This window comes from Dama dama, chromosome 19, assembly GCF_033118175.1.
Source record: "Dama dama isolate Ldn47 chromosome 19, ASM3311817v1, whole genome shotgun sequence".
Taxonomy (NCBI): Eukaryota; Metazoa; Chordata; class Mammalia; order Artiodactyla; family Cervidae; genus Dama; species Dama dama.
The window spans coordinates 22,808,681-22,832,684 of NC_083699.1; the positions used below are offsets into that span (position 1 = coordinate 22,808,681).

Consider the following 24,004-nt stretch of genomic DNA (forward strand, 5'->3'; position numbering starts at 1 on the left):
GTTATGAGCATTATTGATAGTTATCAGAGCATTTCTTGAGACAGTGATATGATTTACTTAACCTGTCCTTTGCAACCCCCACCCCACTTCATTCAGCAGAGGTGTGATGTATTTGCTTAATGGAGTTGGATAATTATCATGTAAACATAGTAGTCATTCAGAAATAGGGTATTTATTTTCAAGAAGTATATACTGAAATAAACACCATGCATATGAATCAGGTATTTGAATGAAAATATCTGGCTATTACTTGAAATGCTAGAAAATTATTGAAATCAGAATTACATAAAGCCATAAAGATGAACAAAATGGTTTCCTCTTTTAAGTTTACAGTCAAATGGGAAAGACAGGCCTGAATGCCAAGTGTTACAACAGAGGAAGGCACGAAAGGAAATGTCAAGCAGTCAGTGGAAGTTGAATGGACAGAGAAAGAGCTGTTGCTTTCCTGGATAGGTAGGCAGGAGGAGGTGGCTATTGGGAGGGATTTGTTCACAGCTGACTGAGGTAGGGGAATGGAGAGAAAATCTGGAAAGTGTTGGCAGAGATAGGAATCATTAAACACATCTAGCACTATACCTCTACCACCTTCTCTGCCTTTCACTTGTGCTGGGAGAATGGGATTAGATAGCCGGGTTTATACTTCAGGATCTCACACCCTCAACTATAGTTGAATGCTAAAGGGCAGGGAGTAGATGGCCACGTTTGTAACATGCTTGGGATTCCATGCTTGTGATCCCATGCTTGTGATCACATCTGATAGAACACCTTACCAGGAAGAAGTTGGGCTAAGAAGTTCTTAGCCCAAACGAACTACTTCAGACACTTGGTTTACATGTACATAAAAAAGACCATTTAGATCTGGTGCATAGTCAGTGAAGCAAGCCAAAAATCTAAAGGAAATGGTGAAGAAGCAGAGAAAGCTGATCTATAGAATAAAGCAAGGGGATGAAGTAGGTTTGCAGAACCAAATGACCATGACCCTGTGAGAAACCAAAGTTGCCTGGGACTTTGCAGTCACACTCGAGGTGGCATAGCTATGTTTCGTTTCCTTGTGCATGAGTGCCCATGATTTTTGCCTATTAAATCCTTACAGTAAATCCCCCTTTTCTTTTTTTGGCTATGCTGCGCAGCTTGTGGGATCTTAGTTCCCCAGCCATGGATTGAACTTGCAAATTCCATAAATCCCCGTTTTCTTAAGTAGGCTTGAGCCAGTTTCTCTTCCTGCATCCCCAATTTAGTAACCTAAGTTTTGATCCTTAGTGATTGAGTAGATGGTAATGCTATTAATTATGATAGGGAGATAAGATGGAGGTTTATGGAAGAAAAGACTTTTTATCTGCTGGATTTCATTGGCGGTGAGACACCTATGTGAAAATGTCTAGCGGTGGTTGGAAATGGGGACTGAAACCCAGTTGAGGGTAAAGCTAGAGATACAGATACAGCATAAGGCTAATAATTATTGTGACAAATGATTTAGGCAACCCTGGGAGATGGTATAGAAGAACAAAAGATGAGGACAGAATCATGGGGGAATATACATTCTTAAGAATGAGCAAAAGACAGGACAGGAGATGGAAATTGATTACAGGAAGAAAACTAGGGTGGTACAGATTTCACGAAGACGAAAGTGGCTCTGTACTGATCACAGAGTACAGAGAAAGGATTCCAGTCAAAGACAACAGTGGGTTGGGTAACTGGAGCATGATGATCCTTTGAGAAAGGCAGCTGCAGTAATATCAGTGGGTAGAAGCCAGGTGGATACATTTTGAGTAGATGTAAGGACTTTTCAAACTACTTAGTTTGAAAAGCAGAGTGAGTACAGCAAACAATCATTTTATCAAATATCTGAAAAGTATAAACCACTTTATTGCTTTCAAACTTGAAACACTGATAAGTGATGAGCATAATAGTCTGCAGCACTGTAATAGTAACATAATAGACTTATATTACACATAGTCTTAAAGGATGACTGCTAAGAAGGAAATGGAAGAAAATGTTTGACATGCATATGGTTGCAAATTTACTCATTACAATTCAGATGTGCAGAAGAAGTAAGAGTTTTCCTGCAGAACTTAACATGTTCGTCCCCTTAAGCTCCCACCCAGTGGGAAGTCTGGAAAAAAATTAAAAACCTAGTCTGATATAAAGAAGACAGCTTATATCTTAAGGGAGTGCTTAAACATTTTAAAACTTGTCTTATCTCTACCCTTTGTCGTCTCTCTAAAATGGTGTCCACCTATGTGGAGGAGAGGAGGCTTATATGACCAAGGGGCATGAGGGAAGACACTGTTCTTACTTTTCCATTTTCTGGACATCCTGCTGGCCTCTGATGCAGTAGGTAGCAGCTCATAAAATATATGATCAGGTTTTTTCCTAGCCTGGTCAGAGCCCAGTACTTCTTGGCAGACCTGGCTTCACTTTAGTTCTCTTGGATTTTAAAAAAGAGAGCCCTGAGACTTCTGCATAAATGCCTCAAACAGTCCTGTTTGGTTGCAGGTTTAGTACATGACACCCCACTGCAGGCTCCCGATAAGCCTACTTTCTTCACATTCACCTATTTGCTTCCCACTCAGCTACCTTGTGAGTCTCCCCTTGGGAGAACATTGGAACTTGTGGGTCCCCTTCATAGCACAGAGGAACAGAGTAGTCTGGGAAAGGAAACTGCATCACAAAGGTTTACTTTGATGTGACTGTGTCCTAGCCTGGGAGAATCTCTTTCAGAATCCTATTGACACCCCTACTACCCAGCATATTATGGAATATTTCAAAACAAAAGCTGAATGGATTACTGCTACATTAAACAACATGAATGAATTGCACTCCACCTGTATACAGGTCAGGAAGCAATAGTTAGAACTGGACATGGAACAACAGACTAGTTCCAAATAGGAAAAGGAGTACATCAAGGCTGTATATTGTCACCCTGCTTATTTAACTTATATGCAGAGTGCCTCACGAGAAACACTGGGCTGGAGGAAGCACAAGCTGGAATCAAGATTGCCGGGAGAAATATCAATAACCTCAGATATGCAGATGACACCACCCTATGGCAGAAAGTGAAAAAGAACTAAAGAGCCTCTTGATGGAAGTGAAAGAGGAGAGTGAAAAAATTGGCTTAAAGCTCAACATTCAGAAAACTAAGATCATGGCATCCAGTCCCATCACTTCATGGCAAATAGATGGGGAAACAGTGGCTGACTTTATTTTGAGGGGCTCCAAAATCACTGCAGATGGTGATTGCAGCCATGGAATTAAAAGATGCTTACTCCTTGGAAGGAAAGTTATGACCAACCTAGATAGCATATTAAAAAGCAGAGACATTACTTTGCCAACAAAGGTCTGTCTAGTCAAGGCTATGGTTTTTCCAGTAGTCATGTATGGATGTGAGAGTTGGAATATAAAGAAAGCTGAGTGCAGAAGAATTGATGCTTTTGAACTGTGGTGTTGGAGAAAACTCTTGAGAGTCCCTTGGACTGCAAGGAGATCCAACCAGTCCATCCTAAGGGAGATCAGTCCTGGGTGTTCATTGGAGGGACTGATGTTGAAGCTGAAACTCCAGTACTTTGGCCACCTCATGCGGAGAGCTGACTTATTTGAAAAGCCCGTAATGCTGGGAAAGATTGAGGGCAGGAGGAGAAGGGGACGACACAGGATGAGATGGTTAGATGGCATCACCGACACAATGGATATGGGTTTAGGTGGACTCCAGGAGTTGGTGATGGACAGGGAGGCCTGGCGTGCTACAGTTCATGGGGTCACAAAGAGTCAGACACGACTGAGCGACTGAACTGAACGTTGTACAAAAGCAGTCTGATACAAAAAGCATATATATGATTCCATTTATATAAAATTCTAAAACATGCAAAAGTATGGTGTTAGACATCATGATGGTGATTGTCTATTGGGGAAGATGGCTGGAAGCAGTTCTGACATTTACTCTATCTGTATCATGGTTAACACAGATGGGTTAGCTTTGTGATAATTCATTTAGCTATTGACTTAGATACTTCCATTTAAAAGAAGTATATATTAAAAAATAATAATAATTTCAAGAATGAGAAAACCAGAGCATTGGTTTTTAAACTTCAGTGAGATTAAAGATGACCTGGATTGTAAAAATGCAGGTTCCCCAGACTGTTTGGAAATTCTGATTCAGTAGATCCAACTCTTAAGAATCTATTTAAAAGAAAAAAAGAATCTATTTTTAACAGTTCCCCCATTTGATCCTCATTCTCCATACTTTAAAAAAAATGATGATTTAGTATCTTCATTTTAAACTATACTCTGGACAGATGTTCGAGCATAAGAAGTTTGTTATACTGTTACACAAGTCTGAGTTTATTGACTCTCTTAATTGCTAAGAGTAGCATTTCCTCATCAGCTTAATGTTTTCCATGACAATTGTTTAAAATGTTTTTATTTTTTCTAATAGCATGGTTTTCTTAGACATTGAATTCCGTGGCTTTTCAGATTTGATCAAAAAATTTTATTTCCTATTGCATTTTTAACAATATAGAAACCTGACTTTCCTCTGACATGCAACTTTTTTTTAGATAACAGTTATTTAGTTGTAGCTATATTCAGCATGTAATATAAAAGTGCCAAAGAACAGATGCGTTTGAACTGTGGTATTGGAGAAGACTCTCAAGTGTCCTTGGATTGCAAGGAGATCCAACCAGTCCATCCCAAGGGAAATCAGTCCTGAATATTCACTGGAAGGACTGATGCTGAAGCTGAAACTCCAATACTTTGGCCACCTGATTCGAAGAACTGACTGATTTGAAAAGACCCTGATGCTGGGAAAGATTGAAGGTGGGAGGAGAAGGGGACGACAGAGGATGAGATGGTTGGATGGCATCACCGGCTCAATGGACATGAGTTTGAGTAAACTCTGGAAGCTGGTGATGGACAGGGAGGCCTGGCGTGCTGCAGTCCATGGGGTCGCAGAGTCGGACACGACTGAGCAACTCAACTGAACTGAATGTAAAAGAACATTGTCAAAAACAAAGTCTTTTATATCTTCAAAGAAGAAGCCTTAAAAGAAAATAAAATCTGAAACATGCAACGAATTGGAAACTAGTTTGATTAAGAACTAAACTAAGAGTAAAATCAGTAAGTCAAATCAATCATTATAAGTGTCAGGATACATAAAGTCACACTTAGAATTTTGTAGTCTGTACAATTTTTTTGGTTCCATTGTAAACATTTGGTGACAGAAGATCTTCAATAAGTATTTTTTGCAAACAGTGGAAAGTCATGTTCTTTCTAAAATTCCATTATCAGATTGTAGTAGTTTTCTTTTAATATATGAACGATACTTATTCCAAAAAAAGCCCTGAAATCCATTTCACACATTTTGTTATTATTAACATCAACTAATGAGTGTATTTCTCAAACAACTGCAGATGTTTTTAAGGTTTTGTTTTTCAGCACAGACTCAACCTGATAGCAACCATCTGTCCTGGATGATTCAAGTTCATCTCTCTGAAAGCGTGAGAATGGATTTGGTAAGGCATTTAGGTCTTTTCTGGCTCAGTAGCTCAGTAACTCTAGAACATTAAGTGAAAAATAATGGCTCATATAATTTACTCAGATGTTCTTCCCATTTCATAACCATTACCACCATCTGTGCCTACCCCTCAACACCCCTGCGCGCACAAACACACATTTCCCTAGGGAGTATGGAAATGTGGTATTAGGTGATGAATATAAGGAAAAGCCTGATAAATTTTAAAAATCATTAAATCATAGGAAATTTTTATCTTAATTCTTTATTAAAGGAATGGAGAATAAGAGATTTGGGGTTTTTTATAATTTAAATTTTTGGAATAAATACAGTTATGATATGAGGAATTCACAATACTTAAGTGAAGGCAATACTTGGACAACTGTAAAACTGACCACCACCTTTATTTCACCTCTTCACTCAGAACATTTAGAGACAGATGGTTTTTCCTTTTAGGCGCAAAACTTAGAGTAACCTCTTTAAGTTGTCCACAGTTGTTGTTTTTTTTCCTCACACTTTGCCTGGCTTTAGCAGTAATCATTCAGGTTAAACAGTTAAGTGGTATATATGAATAAATTTGTGAACATGAGTCTGTAATCAAAGGATCATAGTGTCTATTGCCTCTTTGTAGAAATCTTAATTTGAAAACAGTTGGCCACAAACAAGGGTAATTATTTGCCATCAAATCATTAAAATGTTAGTGGCATCCTCCAAAAGAGAATTCTCTTCTAAAAGTTCACTGGCAGCACTGACATGTTTGTAAAGTATACACTTATATGTATTTATATGTGTGTCTGTTTATATGTATTTATATGTGTGTCTGTTTATGTATATTTGCCTGTATTTGTGAAATTGTACCAAAACCCATCTGTAAAATACCTTAAATACTTTTTCAACCTCTAAACCCCTTGATGGTCCCTGGAATCTGCCCCCTGAAACTGTTTTACTTCATGACAACTTTCAGTTAGGGTACCTAGAATGACCTTTCCTTCTATACTGCTTTACTCTTTGGGTGTATTTTCTTTATAAAAAGAAATTAGTTACTTGATTTCCTTCTCCAACTGTTCAAATTTTGGTCCCTATTTTGTCAAATTTTTTTGAAAAAACCACACTACTCAGTTTTTCACAGTGGACAGTTTGGAATTTAGTATCTTTTACCTGTCTAACAAAAGTAACTTCTTATAATGTATGGAAAAATTTAATAGACAATAAAATATTAGTATCTGAAAAGTAATCAGACACATAGATGAAAATTACTTTAAAGTTTGTTTTTCATAAATGTTGACCTACTGGTGCAAGAGAAAAACCTGCATTAGATGATGGGCTGCAAGCTTCTCCATAACCTGGTGTCCAGTAATAATGCCTTTTAAGGCCATTGGAGACTTCTGCAAGGTACACGTGTCCATCCACCACAAACGGCTCCACATCTGTATTGTCTGATTTTAGACGGCCTGTGTGAATTAAATCTGAATATGCCTAGGAATTTTAAGAAAAACTGTATCATTGAGAAAATAGCTTATTCATTTTACAAATTTCAACATTCACATTTAGATGTGATAATTTATAGTCTGAAATATTCTGAATAACTGCTGAATTTTAATATTTTTCAGGTATTGTTCACACTGTGGAAATTACAATCTCGTAAAACTCATTTCTGCATTTTAGCTTTAACTATGTTTTGTTGTCTTATGACTCACTGAGATAACAGTTCTATATATATTACCATTTTGTGGGCCAGAGGTTTCATGTCAAAATTTTCAAGTCACAAGGTGACTCATAAGTGAGGGTGGAGTGCTATTGTATATGCCCCTGAAGATCCAGTGAGAGCTGGGGATCCATTTTTAGAAAAATAAACACCCACAGATTTTGGCTTAAAACTGAGGTCATGGACTCCCTGAAGGTAACTGACAGATTTAGGCTGAGAGACCATTCCCTTAGTATTAAATGCTGGTGTAGCTGGCCACATAATTATTTCTTCATTGTAGAATTTTCTTTGTATATCATCTATGGATCATTGACATCTACATAAAGGTGTCATACAAACATGTTTAACTAGTCAGTAAGGTTGTGATTAATTACTGTAGAGAAAAGCAGAAATTAGTTAAAGATTCAAGTCTAGTTGCTTTCTGCTATAGCTTGTCGTTATTAGTCCAACTCAGTTCAGCTTCTAGTGTTATAGAATGTGGATGTGGTGTTTTCTGAAATCAAGCTTTTTTTTAAAATAGTGTACATATTATTAATCTTTTTAGTGATAGAATTCTGATTAGTCTTTTGGCAGTTTTTGAGAATCCTGACACCTTATTTTTCTTTCTATTCTTTCTAACTGAAAACTGTTCATTATGATGCTTTTTGTGTGTTTTGAAAGCAGTATTAAGGGTTCTATATATTTACATAAGCAACATACCAACTATTTTGACAACTTGTACTGTATTTTCAAATTCTGTGTCTTGCTTTAATTATTGGGTAGCAGGTTAGAGAGTGTGCCACATCAAATTTATAATAAATCAACAATTGTGATTTTTTTTTTTTTTAAACTTAACTTTGGAGTAAAATTAGGACTGTATAATTTCCCATTTTATTTACTGATTTGTCTTCAGCTGCACTGGGCCTTTGTTGCTGAGCACAGGCTTTCCCTGGGTGCAGCAAGCAGGGGCTCCTCTTCATTGCAGTGGGCACGTTTCTCACTGTGGGGGCTTCTCTTGTGGAGCACAGGCTATAGGCGCACGGGCTTCAGTAGTTGTGGCACATGGGCTTAGCTGCTCCATGGCATGTGGCATCTTTCCAGACAAGGAATTGAACCCGTGTCCCTTGCATTGACAGATGGATTCTCAACCACTGAACCACCAGAAAAGTCCCTCAGTGATATTCATACTAATATGTAGTATTTGATATCTCTCACTGTTTCAACCACAGAACTTTCCAGTAGCTAATTTTTAGAACCTATGTTAAAATTTATCAAAACTGCAGTGTCTCACTATACTTTGTAATCCTGACTAACTCATCAGTAAATACCATCTGATGTTGTAGGGAAAGTCCCAGGAAAAAACCTCAGTGAAGACAAACTTACCACACATGTAGCTTCATCAAATTTGTTTCCCCAGATGTAGATATGAGAGAGTGTAGGATTTGTTTTCATTGATTGTGAAAGTGCAACAAGTCCTTTTCCCTCTATGTTGTTGCTCACCACTGACAACCTGTGGAGAAACAAAAAGTAATAACTCTGGAAACAGTTCCACAGAGAGAATGGATGAGCTACCAACAGCATTTATTACATACATCTTACTGTGTTGTCTTAGCATTAAATATGTTCAATGTAGTAGATAAAATACCGATCTTATAATTCCTGAAATCCAAGAAACTTTTCTAATTGGATTCTTCATGTACCTAAGTAGAGCTACCTACGTTTTGGAAATAAACAGACTATTCTTCTACTTATTATTCAGTAAAGGTTTGGAGTGGATTACAGACATATTTTTCAGGATAAAGTCATCTGAGTAATATTTTCTTCTTGATTCATTCTTATTTTAAAGTCATCATATTGAATGATGACAACTTTTCTGTTAGAATTCAGGATAAATAAGTGATAAGAATTTTCTCATTAACCTTAAGCATTCATAACTGGTATCAATCTAATTTTAAAAAGACATTCCTTTAAAAAGAAAATAGAAGATACTGAAATGTTTCCTGTAACTTAATATGTCAGTTTAGAAACTGAGTTTTCATATTTCACCATGAATCTTTAGTGGTAAGAGGTTTAAGGTTAGTGTTCTAAACAACTTTTTTTCTGTTATTTTGATTAAATGTAAAACCATACTAACGCTTTAAGAGTCCTGTTGTGTGAAGCAAGAGCGTCACTGAGATAGTTTGCTCCTGCATTTTCCATTCTGTTAAAAGAAAGATCTATTACTTCCAGGGTAGTATTGCTTTTCAGAACATCGGCCAAACACTTCATTCCATCCTGAGTTATTTTATTGCTGGGAAAGGAAAAATATGTAGTTATATTTGAAAATATGAAGTGTCCTTTTATTCATAGAGATCGCAGGCTTAGAAACTTATAAGCAGTACTTTCTATTTTAGTTAAGATTTATTTTAATCACTCAATTTCCAAACATGTTAATGAAAATTTGCCATAAAATGTTGCTTCTATTCTGGTTTACATATTTAAATTGCTCACTCCAGTTATTAGGAGATATTATATCAGTTTAAACTGATATATAATTTATAACTGAAGCTCAAGATAAAAAGATAAAAATAGTTTTATTTTCTAGTTTTTGGATTTAGTGTCTAACAGAGAATCATACTATGAATCTTTACATAGATTATACAGATTATCACTTACCAGCTTACATCAAGGTATTGTAGGCTCCTATTCAGATAGAGTGCATCACATAACTGTTTCATACCACAGTTTTTTATATCATGTTTACACATGTGTAATTCAATAAGGCACTGATTTTCTTTCAACATGTGGCTTAGGTGAACTGTAGACTCTTCCTAAAAATAGATAGTCTTTTATAAAATATAATTTTAAAGCAGTACATGTTTATTTCAAACATGGTCTGTTATTTAAATTAGCTTTTTAAAAAGATTTTATCAGTTAAGACTGTTAGTCTCCAATTTGCTATTTGTTTAGCATGGCTTTTAAAAAGAAATCATTTTGTCACAAATGATATACCTTTACCATCTTAGAAACAGGCAGCAGGCACTTGTACAATGACTAAGTGATGTAAAAGAGGTTAGTTAAAAAGGCTGAGTGCCAAAAAATTGATGCTTTCTAATTGTGGTGCTGGAAAAGATTCTTCAGCGTCCTTTGGACTGCAAGGAGATCAAATCCGTCAATCCTACAGGAAATCAACCCTGACTATTCATTGGAAGGGCTGATGCTGAAGCTCCAGTACTTTGGCCCCCTGGTGTAAAGAGCTTGACTCACTGGAAAAGACCCTGATGCTGGGAAAGATTGAAGGCAAAAGGAGAAGAGGGCAACAGAGGATAAGATGGTTGGATAGCATCACCGACTCAGTGGGTGTGAGTTTGAGCAAACTCTAGGAGATAATGAAGGAGAGGGAAGCTGGCATTCTGCAGTCCACGGAATTGGCAAAGAGTCAGACATGACTTAGCAACTGAACAGCAACAACAGAAATCATTTAAAAAATATCGATCATCCCAGAAGGGAAAAACACAACAACTGGTACCATGGGTGAGCATGAGGGCATTTCCTGAGGGTCCAGTGGTTAGGACTTGCTTTCACTACTGGGCCCAGATTCAGTTCCTGGTTGGGGAACGGAGATCCCACAAGCTACAGAATGCAGCTTATCTATAGGATGAAGTCCAGACCTCCGGGACTGCTATTCTTAGGCAGTATGTCATTATTACTTATGATTTCAAAGATGCAGTAGTTAATCACATCAATATAACAAAACAAATGACAGTTAACACTGGGCTCTTAGAATTCTCTAGCCCTTAAACTCTAATCATCTATGTGTTCATCTTAAGCACGCTGCCCCTCGAAGGTTTACCCACTGCGAATGAGTTCATAAGAACAAAAGACAATATATTTGTTTAAATAAGCAACATCTAAAACCATATTTATAAAACTCTTAAAATTTTCCATTCAAGTTTTCATTTGTAAATGGTAGTTTACAAGTCTAAAAATACAGCGCATTCATGAACCTTGACATAACCCTCAGATAGTACCTTCGTTTTATTCACATACAGCATTATTAACTGCTCACGTGGAATACATACCTGTTCACCATACAGTATGGGTCGGTTTAGGTTTAATCCCTTAATTGTTTGGTTTTGAGTTAGGACTGTAGCAAATGCTATCACACTTTGCATTCCCTAAAAACAGATAAATTCATTAAGGAAACTGACAAAGTATATAAAGTAACCTCCTTAATAGTTCAAGATCAGTAAAACTGGGCTCTGATAAATCAAAATTGTGCTCTTAAACGTTTAATTTCCTAGTCCTTGAATGTAGATGGTCAAATTCGGAAAAAATTCATCTTTAACATGCACGGGCAGTTTCTTAAGGTTTCCTCAGATGTTTACCTCTAGGTTTGCTACTAAATCTTCAAGATTCTATATGATGCAGACGTCAGACATGTGGGGACACAAGTGGATCCCAGCTAGGGCTCTATACTACTTGTAATATATATCCTCAATGCAAACTTCCTTTTATATTCATACTAACACACTTTAAATGTGTGTTTATGGCGGCAAACCATTACTAATCACATTTTTCACAACTCCAGTAGGCCCCCTCTGCCTTTTGAAGGGCCTGATCCTCTTGCATCTCTGTGATGGATACATATCTAGTTGTTACACCAGAAAACCTAGGCCTCTTCCCACTCCATCAGTCCTCTTCCCTTCCTATCAGTTGGTTGCCAGATCTTAGAAGCAAATCTTAACAGATTCTGCTTCCAAAAGATGTCTCTAATTAGTCCATCTCTCTAGCTAACACCTCACCCAGGTTCTCATCACCCACCTGAACTAGTGCAGAAACTTCCTAAAACTGTGTCACTCCCATAAATGGGAAACCATAAACCCTTGAAATAAATAGAAAGCATTTGTAAAAATAAATACATGAGTATTAAAATTACTTCAATCTATGTCAGTCATGCTACACTTGGGGAAGCACTTTCTTAGCACCATACCACACTTGGGGAAGCACTCTCTTAGGGTCTGCATGTTCTGGATCCCTGGCCTGGAATATTCTGCCATGTCCCTCTTGAAGGCAGCTCTTTCTCATCTTTCACAGATGAGGCAGCTCTTTTCATCCTAGTATTACTTCCTCAGGTCTTAGGGATAACCATCCTATCACACGAATGACCTCCCACCCACCCATTATCAGAGTACTCTGCCATCTTTGTAGCACTTTGCTCTAATTTACTGATATTTTCCCAACTAAAATATAACCTTTATAAGGGCAAAGACTATATCTGATGCACTCCTGTATCCTTAGAATCTAGGATTGTGACTATTATGTGCAGAAAATATACAGTTGACCCTAAAGGGTCAGGGATCAATTGTTTACCTTGGTATCCATGGATTCAAAGAACCTTGAATCCTGTAGCAATTGTAGTATTTACTACTGTAAAAAGTCTGCATTTACCTGGACCCAACAGTTCAAACCCATGTTGTCAAGTCAACTGTATGTCGAACTAATGCTTTCCCCATTAATTACTTACTGTATCTAACTTAAACTTTAGAGCCTATTATACCAAAGAGCCTCCTTGGCCCATCTTCCTGTCATCCTGTCCCAGTGATTTTGCATTAACCTTTTAACTAGGTTCCTAACTGTAGGCCTGAAGGTTTGAAGGCATGTTTGAGAAAATGAAGCCTGGACTTTGAAGACATATCAGGTCAGATGAGGGCTCTTACAATTGTCTTAGGTTTTATGCTATAACTACTCACTGAAAAATGTTTCCACAAATAAAAAATTTATATTATACAAATGAAGTATTTAATTAAAAGGAACATAAGATTCTTCTTTAGAAAATCCCATGCAAGTTAAGAAGGGTAATAGATGCAAATTTAGGAAGATTTTTATTACACTGGATATTCTTCCATAAAATTATTATAATCTGATTTTTACTTAAAAATCTTTTTTCTCTGATACTAGATCTTAGAGATCAGCTTCAATCATTCATAAGACTGTCATGTAGCTGGTCTCTTGACACTTCTCTGTGCTACTTTCCAGGGAGAATGATCAAATATGTGAGTGACACTCATAACCAGTTTAACTCACCAGGTCACAGTCACCCAGATCTAATTTCTCTAAGGATGAATTAATTTGTAGCATTGCAGCAAAAAACATTCCACCCTTATTTTCAATCTTGTTTCCAGTCATTCTTAGGTGTTTCAGAGTTCTATTCTTCTGCAAAGGAAAAGAGGCAAAACTGGATTAAAATTTTAGCCCACAGAATTCTCTTCAGATTACGTGAGTCAGGAGACTGTATTACTATTTGCAGACTCAGTCAGTTTTTCATGGAGATTGAACAGAATATATTCCATAAAGGTAACATTCAATTTCCCATAATAGGTGAAAATATAAAGTGTACCATTTGGGAATTCCCTGGCGGTCCAGCAGTTAAGACTCTGCCTACTCACTGCTGAGGGGTTCAGGTTCCGTCCCTGGTCAGGGGACTAAGATCCGGCAAGCCACACAGTGCAGCCAAAAAGTACAATTCACGGGATTTAACTACATTCACGGTGTTGTGCATCCATCACCTCTAATTTCAAAACATTCTCTTTACCCTTAAAGGAGACCTACACCCATTAAACACTCACTTCACATTTCCCTGTATTCCTTTGACACAAGTTTTCAGATATTTGCAACATTTAATTCCTTCTCGTAATTCATTCTTTGGATAAATCATTCACAAGATTACAGACATTTCATTGTCCTAACGAATAAATATTTGAACCATAAGTGCACATAATTATCTTTAAAATTAAGTCAAACCCTGCCCCACCACCACCACCAAGAGTGGGAAGAAGGAAAGGATGTCCACTCTCACCACTTCTATTTTACATTGTACTGGATAGGGCTAGAGAAGGCAAGAAAAAAAGGCATACAGGTTGGAAAAGAAGCAAAACTTTTTGCATATGACATAATTTTATATGTGGAAAATTCTAAGGAATCCACCAAAACAAAAAAAGACCTGTTAGAACTAATATATGAAGAAACACATCCCATGTTTCTGAATCAGAAGACAATATTAAAACGGCACTATTCCCCAAGTTGATATAAAGATTTAAAGCAATCCCTGTCAAATCCCAGTTTGTTTGCTTTGCAGAAATTGATAAACTGCTCTTAAAATTCACGTGGAAATGCAGGGGACCCAGAAGAAACAACACAACATTGAAAGAACAAAGAAGACCCATACTTCTTCAAAACTTAACTACAGGACTACAGTAGCCAAGATAGTGTGGGACTGGCCTAAGAACAGATATATACATTAATAGAATAGAGAGTACAGAAATAAACTCACATTTATAATCAACTGACTCTTGACAAGGATGTCAAAATTAGTGGGGAAAGAACAGTTTTAACACAAGGTGTTGGGTTGACTAGATAGCCACATGAAAAAGAATGAAATTACTCCTATGTCACTTCATATACAAAAATTAAAATGTATCAAAGAACTGAATGAAAGAGTCAAAAACTTGGAAGAAAATGTAAGTGTACATCTTCATGACTTTAGGTCAGATACAACTTTAGATATAACACCAAAAGCATAAACAACAAAAAAAACATAAAATGCATTTTATTGAACTTCTAAAATTGTGTGCTTCTAAAGATACTACTAAGAAAGTGAAAAGGCAACCTACAGAATGTCAGAAAATACTTGCAAGTCATATCCTATAAGGGACTTATATCCAGAAAGGGCAAAACATTTGAAAAGACAATTTTCCAAAGAAAATATAGATATAACCACTTAACATGTGAAAAGATGTCAACATCATTATTCATTAGGAATATGCAAATCAAAACCACAAACCTCTTCATACCCACTAGGATAGCTCAAATCAAAAAGTACCAAGAATTGGTGAGGACATAGAGAAATCAGAATACCCATACGTTGTCGGTGGAACATAAAAAGGGGCAGCCACTTTGAAAAACAGTTTGGCAGTCATTCAAGATGTTAAACAGTTTCCAAATAATCCAGCAATTCCACTCTAAGGTATATACCCTAGAAAATTGAAAAGTGCACAGAAAAATGTGTGCAAATATTCATAGTAGCATTATTCATTATAGACAAAAAGTGGAAACCCAAATACCTGTTAACTAATGGATGAATGAAATGTGCAACGGAATATTACTTGGCAATAAAAAGGAATGAAGTATGTTACAACATGGATGACACTTGAAAGCATTAAGCCAGTCAGTAAAGGCCACATGTTATATGGTGATTCTATTTATATGAAATGGCCAGAATAGACAGGCAGAAAGTAGATATGACTGCAAGGTGCTGGAGAGTGAGGGAGAGAAGCATAGACAGGGATTACTAACAGGGTCTTCTGTGGGGAGGAGGTGTTCTAACAACAGTGATCGTGGGGATGGTTACAAAACTGCGAATATAGCTGATCATTGGACAACACAGGGGTTAGGAGCAGTGACCCTCTGTGCTGTTGAAAATGAGTTTAACTTCACAGTTGGCCCTCCATATCCAAGATCCTATACTCTTAGATTCGACTGACTATGAATTGTATCATACCGCAGCATGTATTTAGTGAAAGAAACCCATATGTGAGTGGACCCATGCAGTTCAAAGTTCAGGGTGTCCACTGTATACTAAAAAAGCCACTGAACTGAACACTTCCAAAGGGTAAATTCTGTATGTGAATTATGTCTTAATAAAACTTGATTTTTTTTATTGAAGTATAGTTGATTTACAATGTGTTAATTTCTGCTGAACAGCAAACTGACTGTTATAAATACTTTTTTAAAAATATTTTCCATTATGGTTTATCCATAGAACTGTATTAAAAGTGAGTTCAAAAGTACTCATGTGATGTCTAAATGTTAATGAAGTGCAACAAAAAATATACATTTGCACAATATTAAAACAAGTTGACATTAACATTTGTTTCTGTTGGTTTCGAGCTAAAATTAAAGAAATTAAAATCCCCAAATTGTTAGTTTGAGGTATACAAATGCTTACATGCAGGGCTTTAGCAATCAGTTCTCCACCTTCAGGCCCAATGTCATTAAACATAAGATTTAAGTAAATGAGATTACGTTGTTTCTAAAATAAGAGAAAAGAAGCTATTATACATGTATTACTAGAAATCAATCAAAAATATATGAGCTGCTTTTTAGGTAAAAGTGTTTACCAGCAAAGAAAATCTTTATAACCAGGAAATTTCAAGGTCCAGCAAAACAAAGGACAATTAAGGAAAAAAAAATCAACATTCTCATTTAAACACATATAATCACAGGATAAAGAAAAGGACTCTGTTCATTTTTTTTAAATTGGAGGACAGTTGCTTCACACTGTTGTTAGTTTCTGCTGTACAACAGTGCGAGTCAGCTATTAAGTAAACACACGTCCCTCGTGAGCCTCCCTCCCACTACGTTCATTTTTCATCAATGATTCAAAGTATGGATGTGCTTTATGTACTGAACCACAGTGTATCACTTTGCAAAAGATGACTCAAGAGGCTCTAGGTATGAGCTCTACTGAGACCATATACACAAATGTGCTTTTACTGTATTTCAAGTGTTATAGCACAGTCAAGACCCTTGATATTTTGCAAAACTAGGTTTTGTGTATATGTCACTAGACTAGGTGATTTCACCTTAAACAGATCTGAGAACATTTTGGTGGGTATGATTTTTGCAGCATTTTGATTTGTGGTTGTTGAAAATAACTTGGTTAGTTTTTTTTTTTTTAATCTTCCTTATATTCTGTGCCATTTATTTCATAGGTATGAGAATTTTAAGATCTCTTTTGGCTGAACAGAAACACTTGCAGCACATGAGAATGGGGCAAAGAGCTAGGAAATTAAAAAGCCAATTTAAGGGAAGAATAAAAAATGATATATGCTGCTTTAAACATTTTATTTTAACTGAAAATACAGACACACACATGTATATGCCAATCTTCTGAGGTTGAAACAAAGCCTTTTCTTTAAGGACACCTGTTCTTATTGGTGGACCATACTACCTTTCTTAAATAAAATACAATCATAAAGCAGCATTTCAGTTTGGGTATCTCCAAAGTGAAGTCTACAATAAAGGGTTAGTTTCGCAGGCTAGGGCTGCTGAAACCCTGCACATTCCAAGGAAAAGACTGGTTCTTAACTCGGTCCTGGAAAAAGAAAATGAACAAAGAACATTTTGCAGTAAAATACCTGGAGCAGTTTTGCAGCATAGTACGCACCAACATCACTTAGGAGGTTGTATCTAACATCCAAACCTGAAGAATACAGATGAATAGAAGCTGATATTCCTCCTAATGAATACTTAATCAGGAGAATGAGAGCAGGAAGGAATGATTCTTAAGGAGACATACCATTAATATATGAATTATTCTTTAAAACTCTGCAAAGAATCCAGAAATCTTCACCAGTTACTCTTTCTCCTGATAGTGAGCGACTGTTACCAGCAATATTTAATGTGATTCCTACTGATCTGTTAAAATATTAAAAGGAAATCCAATAAAGAAAATATTTTTCCTTCATGTTTAGTGACATCAGTGGATAGTATTTACTGGAACCAAGTACCACAATACATATTTTTATCAAGTAACTTAAAACTACTGAATATATACTACAGCTTTTGAAAAGCACTTTAATATATGCATAATTTAATTTCTCAACCACAGAAAAACCAAAGTATTCCCACTTGATAGGTAATGACATTGAACAATGATTTGCATAAATAAACCCAGCTCACAGGAGTTAACGACCAATCTGGAACTCAGACTTGGAGAATGCTGGTCTAGTGCTTTTTTTTTTAAACACTAAACTCGACTACCTCCAAGACCTGTGTCAGTCATCTACGCTGAATCAAAAAAGCATGTCAATTTCATCCAGCATTTGCAAATGGCTTTCAAATCACTCAGTATTCTAAGAGTTTTCACAGATGAGTATCAGTGACTGTTCCTAATGTAATTAAGTATATGTCTTCCTTACCCTTTTTCAATTTCTTCATCCACTTCTTGGAGTATTTGCAATATAAAAGGTTTAATTTCCTGGGACTTTTCCATACATAGATCATAATAATATTCCTGGAGACCACCAGTAGATGCTGCAACTTTTGAAAAATAAAAGCAATACTTTTCATCACATATAAATTATCCCAGGAGCTTCCTCCCACCAAAATTAGATTTCTTTCAAAGATATAAACGTGTGTGTGTGTGTAGAGTTGGGGGTGAGGGGAAGAAAAGGAAGAACAGAGAAAGTAAAATAAGGAATGGGAGAGAAGAAAAATGCTGTTTGGAGAACTAGGGCCATAGAAGTACTCACTGAGGATGGGCACACACTTAACTTGGAAGTGACAAAAAGGAGAAAGAACTGTTACATAATAGGCCTGGCAGCTGAGAAAATGACGTCCAGAAAAATGAAGTATTTTGCCTGAAATCATACAGCAGAGTATTGAATCAAACTTGACTCCAAAGCCTCTTTCCTTTCTGCCATGATGGATATGGGTTAACTCAAGTTTGCTTATAAAGGCTTCAAATAAAGACACTTTTATCATAGAGTCTAAACTCAAAAGGGATCTGAAAAATCAAGTCCAACAGCCTTCTTGAAGACCTTCTATACCCTGTAAGTTGATAGCATCTTTGAATACAGCTCTGTCTGTTCTTCCTAGAAGAACAGGTCTCTCCAAGTTGAGGCCTCACTCATAGAAGTGCTTTACCTACCATTGTCTTCTATTTCCTCTTTCTAAAGGTGATTTTTCCCTGTCCAGTCGCTAATAGGGAAGACAGAAACAAAACTGGAGTTGAAGTCTTCTTCCTCTGTTATACCTGCAGCTTTCCTCGATGGATCATCTTATTATTTTCAATACTACTTTTAAAAAAAATTTTTATTGGAGTATAGTTGATCGACAGTGTTGTGTTGGTTTTAGGTGTACAGGAAAGGGAATCAGTTATACATAAACATTGTGTGTTGTGTAGTCTGTTAGTTGCTCAGTCCTGTCCTACTCTGTGACCCCATGGACTGTAGCCCACCAGGCTCCTCTATCCATGGGATTTCCCAGGCAAGAGTACTGGAGTAAATTGCCATTCCCTTCTCCAGGGGATCGTCCCGACTCAGGGATCGAACCTGAGTCTCCTGCATTGCAGGCAGATTCTTTCCTGTCACAGCCACCAGGGAAGCCCACATACACATACATACATCCACGCTTTTTTTAGGTTCTTATCCTCCGGTCACTGGTTCATTTCTGGCTTGAAGGAGGTGCTGGTTGCTTTGGGCTCCCCCTGTGGCTCAGCTGGTAAAGAATTTGCCTGCAATGTGGGAGATGTGGGTTCGATCCCTGGGTTGGGAAGATCCCCTAGGGAATGGAAAGGCTACCCACTCCAATATTTTGGCCTGGGGAATTTCATGGACTGCATAGTCCACAGGCTCGCAAAGAGTTGGACACAACTGAGCAACTTTCACTTCACTTCACCCATATAATTCACTACAGTGTACCAAGTAGAGTTACAGTGGGTCCTTATCTATTTTATATATAGCAGTGTGTATATATCAACCCCAGTCTCCCAATATATCCCTTCTCCCTCCCCTTTGGTATTATTTTAAAAGCATCTTTTTCCAGGCCCAGGCTTTCCAGGGTAGAAGGTGTGCTAACACTTTTCTTAGAAGCACATACCACTCTCCGTCTCTTTTCTGTCCTAGCTTTTGTGTTTCTATGTCTCTTTAAGAAAGCTCAGCGATCTCACTACTCAACCACCCTGAGATCTTGAGGATCCAGCTTCTCTTCACCTCAAAAATGTTCCTTCATGAGTGGATTTCTGCACTATATGAACTAAAGAGTTTGCTAAACAAATGTGCAAAACAAGATGCAAGAGAAAGAACATTATGTTAAAAGCGAAAGCAAATAATCTTTTCTTACAGTTTTTTTAAAATAAACTTAAAAAAAATAAATTTAGGGGAATTCCCTCGTACAGTAGTCAGAACTCTGTGCTTTCACTGCCAAGAGTCCTGGTTCAATACCTGGTTGGGGAACTAAGATCCTGCAGCTGCATGGTGTGGCCTAAATAAATAAATAAATAAATTTAACCTACATTTATTTCAAATAACTTAGAAATTTCAATATCAAAAAGAAAATAAAAGAAAAGAAACATTGATCAGCAATCCCATTGCCAAAGAACCATTGCAACTGAGGTCTGGGAGTATTCCCTTTATTTTTCTTTTTCTATATCCTTTTCCTCTTCAGTTAAAATTAGGAGCATCTTTCCCATCTCATTAGATACCCTCTGAAAATTTTTAACAGCATAATTGTACATAAAAAATCTTTCACTTACTAAGCATAAAATAATAAGGACCTACTGTATAGCACAGGGAACTATATTCAATATCTTGTAATGACCTATAATGGAAAAGAATCTGCAAAAGAACATACATATATATTCTGTATAACTAAATCACTGTGCTGTCTACCTGAAACTAACACTATTATAAATCAACTATACTCCAATTTAAAAACAATTTTTAAAGAAATCTTTCACTTATTTTAGGACATGTATTTATGTATTTAAATAATGCTTTATTTCATGTATTTAAAGAATACTTTAGCACAGTATTTCCCAAACTGTGTTCTGTGGAATACTAATCAACCACATGATCAATGATATTCTAAACAGAATGGGGTTTATTGTAAAGTAAGTTCGAGAAATGATGAGTTAAACAATGCTAAACAGATTCCTATCTACAGTAATTCTCGGGACATTTAAAACTCTCAGGTACACAAGGACTCCTCAAGTTGTTGAACCCAGAGGGGAAGGAGGATAAAAATGCTCCTAGACTTAGGACTTGGGAGACCATGGTTCACATGGAATACAATCCAAAAAATGCTCGTTTAGCATCCTCAACAGAAAATAAAACAAGTAGACCTCAAACAAATTTACTTCTTGGAACTGGGCTCCCACTGGGTTTTTCCCTCTCATCTGGCTCCTACCTTCCTTGGTATTAAAAATGTTAAACAAAATCTCAGAAATGGAGACCCAATTGAAACAGAAGTAATTATCTGGTGTTTATTAAAAATGCAACCCAGGAGACACAGATCCAAGAAGCACTTGAATTGTGTTCCACCAGACTACAAAATGGTGGCGATTTACAAATGCAAAAAACCCAGGAGGTTACATAAATGGTTCATCAAGAATTGGGATTGGGGTTGGAGCTGGCAAGAAATGAGGTTGCTTGTTAAGCAAGGAATGACTGGGAGTCTGAAATGATTACAAAGTTGCAATGGAGGGAAGAAATTTGAAACTATAAGTGTGTAGCTAGCAGCTCCTATTTTGAAAACAGCTAGTAGTGTCCTTGAGTCTGACACTATGCTATATAGACCCAATGGACTGTAGCCCCCTAGGCTCCTCTGTCCATGGGATTTTCCAGGCAAGAACACTGGAGTGGGTTGCCATTCCCTTCTCCAGGGGATCTTCCCAACCCAGGGATCGAACCCAGGTCGCCCACATTGCAGGTGGATTCTTTGTCGTCTGAGCCACCAGGGAAGCCCAAGAAAACTGGAGTGGGTAGCCTATTCTTTCTCTAGGGGACCTTCCCGACCCAGGGGACCTTCCCGACCCAGGAATCGAACTGTAGTCTCCTGCATTGCAAGCGGATTCTTTACCAGCTGAGCTACCAGGGAAGCCAGTTCAAGTTCTCAGTGATGAAGGAATGCATCTGAAATCATATCCACAACAGCCACCCGGCCCCATTTTGCATGCCTGAACCACAGTTACTGTATTTTGATTTTTAAATAATTTTAAATATGTCATCAAAGAGAAGAGGGCTTCCTTGAGAATTTCTCAGATTCATTGCCTGCCCTCAGCTGGCAGAACCATATCCAGGACATGCAAACACATGTAGACTTACAAGTCACGTTAATGTGAAGGCATGAAGGAATCTTAGATTACAGGCTAAACAAAGCCAAAGAATATGTATACTTAACTACCTGGCCATGGATTTAAAGTATTTTTGAGCATCAGCTATATTTTTCTGCTACTCTCTCTTTTATTTAAAATTTACCCAAGAAATTGTATGTCAGGATTCTATGGCACCAACAATTTATTTCCTATACTGTATTCATATTAGGAGAAAATAATAAACCAGTTTTCAAATCGTAAAACAAAACCTAGGAATAACCAATTCTACAAGAAAATGTCAAGAATTTAACCTAGATTCATTTTTAATCCACACCTGACTCTTGAATTCCAAATAATTTTTACCTAATATCCCGTTTAAAAATTACTAGATAATTATTTTGGAGGTGGTTACCCTCTTCTATTGGAACAGTCAAGTGCTGGGAGATTGAACACTGAGGGTCAGTCAGACTTGGGTGCTAATCCGGAGGGGCTGTGTGATGTCAACTTACAGAAATTCTTCGATCTTAAAGTTCCTTTTATGCTAAAAGCAGAGCATGTCAACGCCCACCTCACAGTGCCGTGTGGAATACGTAAGGCCTGTGGCACCATTCCCTATCTACCAGCACACAAGCATCGAAAATGGAAATGGTGAAGGGAGAGGGGTGTACACATTCCGCTTAACATGAGGGTCAAAGTGTTAGTCACTCAGTCGTGTCCGATTCCTTGTGACCCCATGGGCTGTAGCCTGCCAGGCTCCTCTTCCCTTGGAGTTCTCCAGGCAAGAATGCTTAACATGCTACCAGATACTTCACGGGTGCAGAAATACTTAAAACCGTGCAGGCGTGAGCGTGCAAAGAGTGGTCTCCAGAGCCTCTAGCCCGCCTGGGCCCTGCTCTCCGGAAACTTCACAAAAAGGGGCCCAAGTAGTGCATGGAGACAGAGCGACACACACACGTGAATTCAGGACAACCCACCGCGAGAACCGCGCACCCACCGCGGGAGCTTGGGGCTGCCCTCTCGCCCACGTTTGGGGGCGCCCCAAAGTTCCGGGCTCAGCTAGGGTTCCTAGGGGTCCTCTCCCGCCGGGCAACCTCTGGCCCAAAGTCTGCTCGGAGGACTCGGCCTGGCCATGACGCCCCTCGCGCGTTTCCGGGCCAGGCTGGCGCCGAAGGGACCCCCTGTTTCTTACCGCTATCGTCCGCCGCAGCCCAGGCCGGCGTCGGGGTCCTAGAGGGAGCGGGAAGTGGGGACCCGGACGCCGGCCTGGCCTGCTTCTGGCTGAGCTCCATGCTCCCTACATCCGGCCGGCCGCGGCGGCGTTGTCTTGACGACCGCCCGCGTGCTCCGGCTCCGCCCACCGCAGCCGAAGAGCTGCGAGCGGTGTGGACTCACCTCGCGACCCTGAGCGCCTAGCCGGCTGGTTGTGCTAACCTCTGCCATTTACCCCTCGGTCCCGGAGGCCTGGCTGGGCAGGTAGTGACCGCCGATGCTGTGGAGGCTCCTTGTTCACCATCTGGGTCCTGGTCCCCTGCCTTGGGTTAAAGACACACGGAGGCAGGGCATCCCGGTTCTTTTGCAGAGGGAAGTTCTCCAGGTTTAGGGGGCATGGCTGATGAACTTAGGGCCGGGGGTACAAAGATGATTATGACACACGCGCTCCCCAAGTTGTGCTTATACCTGCAGAGGCCAGGTGCAAAACCTGAGTCGCCCACCACAGCTAGGGCGGACGGAGGTAAGGGAGCTTAAGGGGGCTAGTTGATCAGTCTTGTGGAAGGGCGGAGCCATCAGCGAGGGCTTCTTGGAGGAGGTATCGTCCTGACCGGTCCAGGTGAACTTGCCAGAGGGCGGAACTGCCTTGTGCGTTTTGGAGATGAGCAGACTGGGTGTCTTTTAGAGGCGAAGAAAGTCAGGCCGGATCCACGTGGAGTCCTGTGCATCCTCTGAGAAGCACAGCTGT

The 24,004-nt window shown here is 38.4% G+C and overlaps 1 protein-coding gene across 4 annotated transcripts; it reads right to left on the reverse strand.

Moving 5' to 3' along the window:
* Positions 1-81: 81 nt before the first annotated feature.
* On the reverse strand, positions 82-23,355 carry LRRC34 (leucine rich repeat containing 34). 4 transcript variants are annotated; one of them, XM_061168293.1, is made up of 12 exons: positions 23,237-23,355; positions 18,152-18,266; positions 17,530-17,648; positions 17,369-17,433; positions 16,177-16,260; positions 13,257-13,385; positions 11,252-11,347; positions 9,846-10,000; positions 9,325-9,480; positions 8,574-8,700; positions 6,797-6,982; positions 82-4,977 (listed from the first exon to the last, which is right to left on the reverse strand). In XM_061168293.1, exons 1-12 carry the CDS (start codon positions 23,334-23,336, stop codon positions 4,969-4,971), a joined length of 1,341 nt encoding a protein of 446 aa, XP_061024276.1. In that variant the 5' UTR covers positions 23,337-23,355; the 3' UTR covers positions 82-4,968. The 4 variants fall into 4 exon arrangements, with proteins under 4 accessions (XP_061024276.1, XP_061024278.1, XP_061024275.1 ...); XM_061168295.1 differs by lacking the exon at positions 6,797-6,982; XM_061168292.1 differs by having other exon boundaries at positions 82-6,982.
* Positions 23,356-24,004: the final 649 nt, after the last annotated feature.

Excerpts from the sequence above, each read along its gene's own strand:
- LRRC34 (XM_061168292.1), bottom strand. The coding sequence starts at position 23,336 with ATGGAGCTCAGCCAGAAGCAGGCCAGGCCGGCGTCCGGGTCCCCACTT. Across the intron at positions 9,481-9,845 it reads CAATACCTTGATGTAAGCTG|CAATAAAATAACTCAGGATG; the intron begins GTAAGTGATAAT and ends TTCCTTTCCCAG. Across the intron at positions 6,983-8,573 it reads TTGATGAAGCTACATGTGTG|GCATATTCAGATTTAATTCA; the intron begins GTAAGTTTGTCT and ends TAAAATTCCTAG.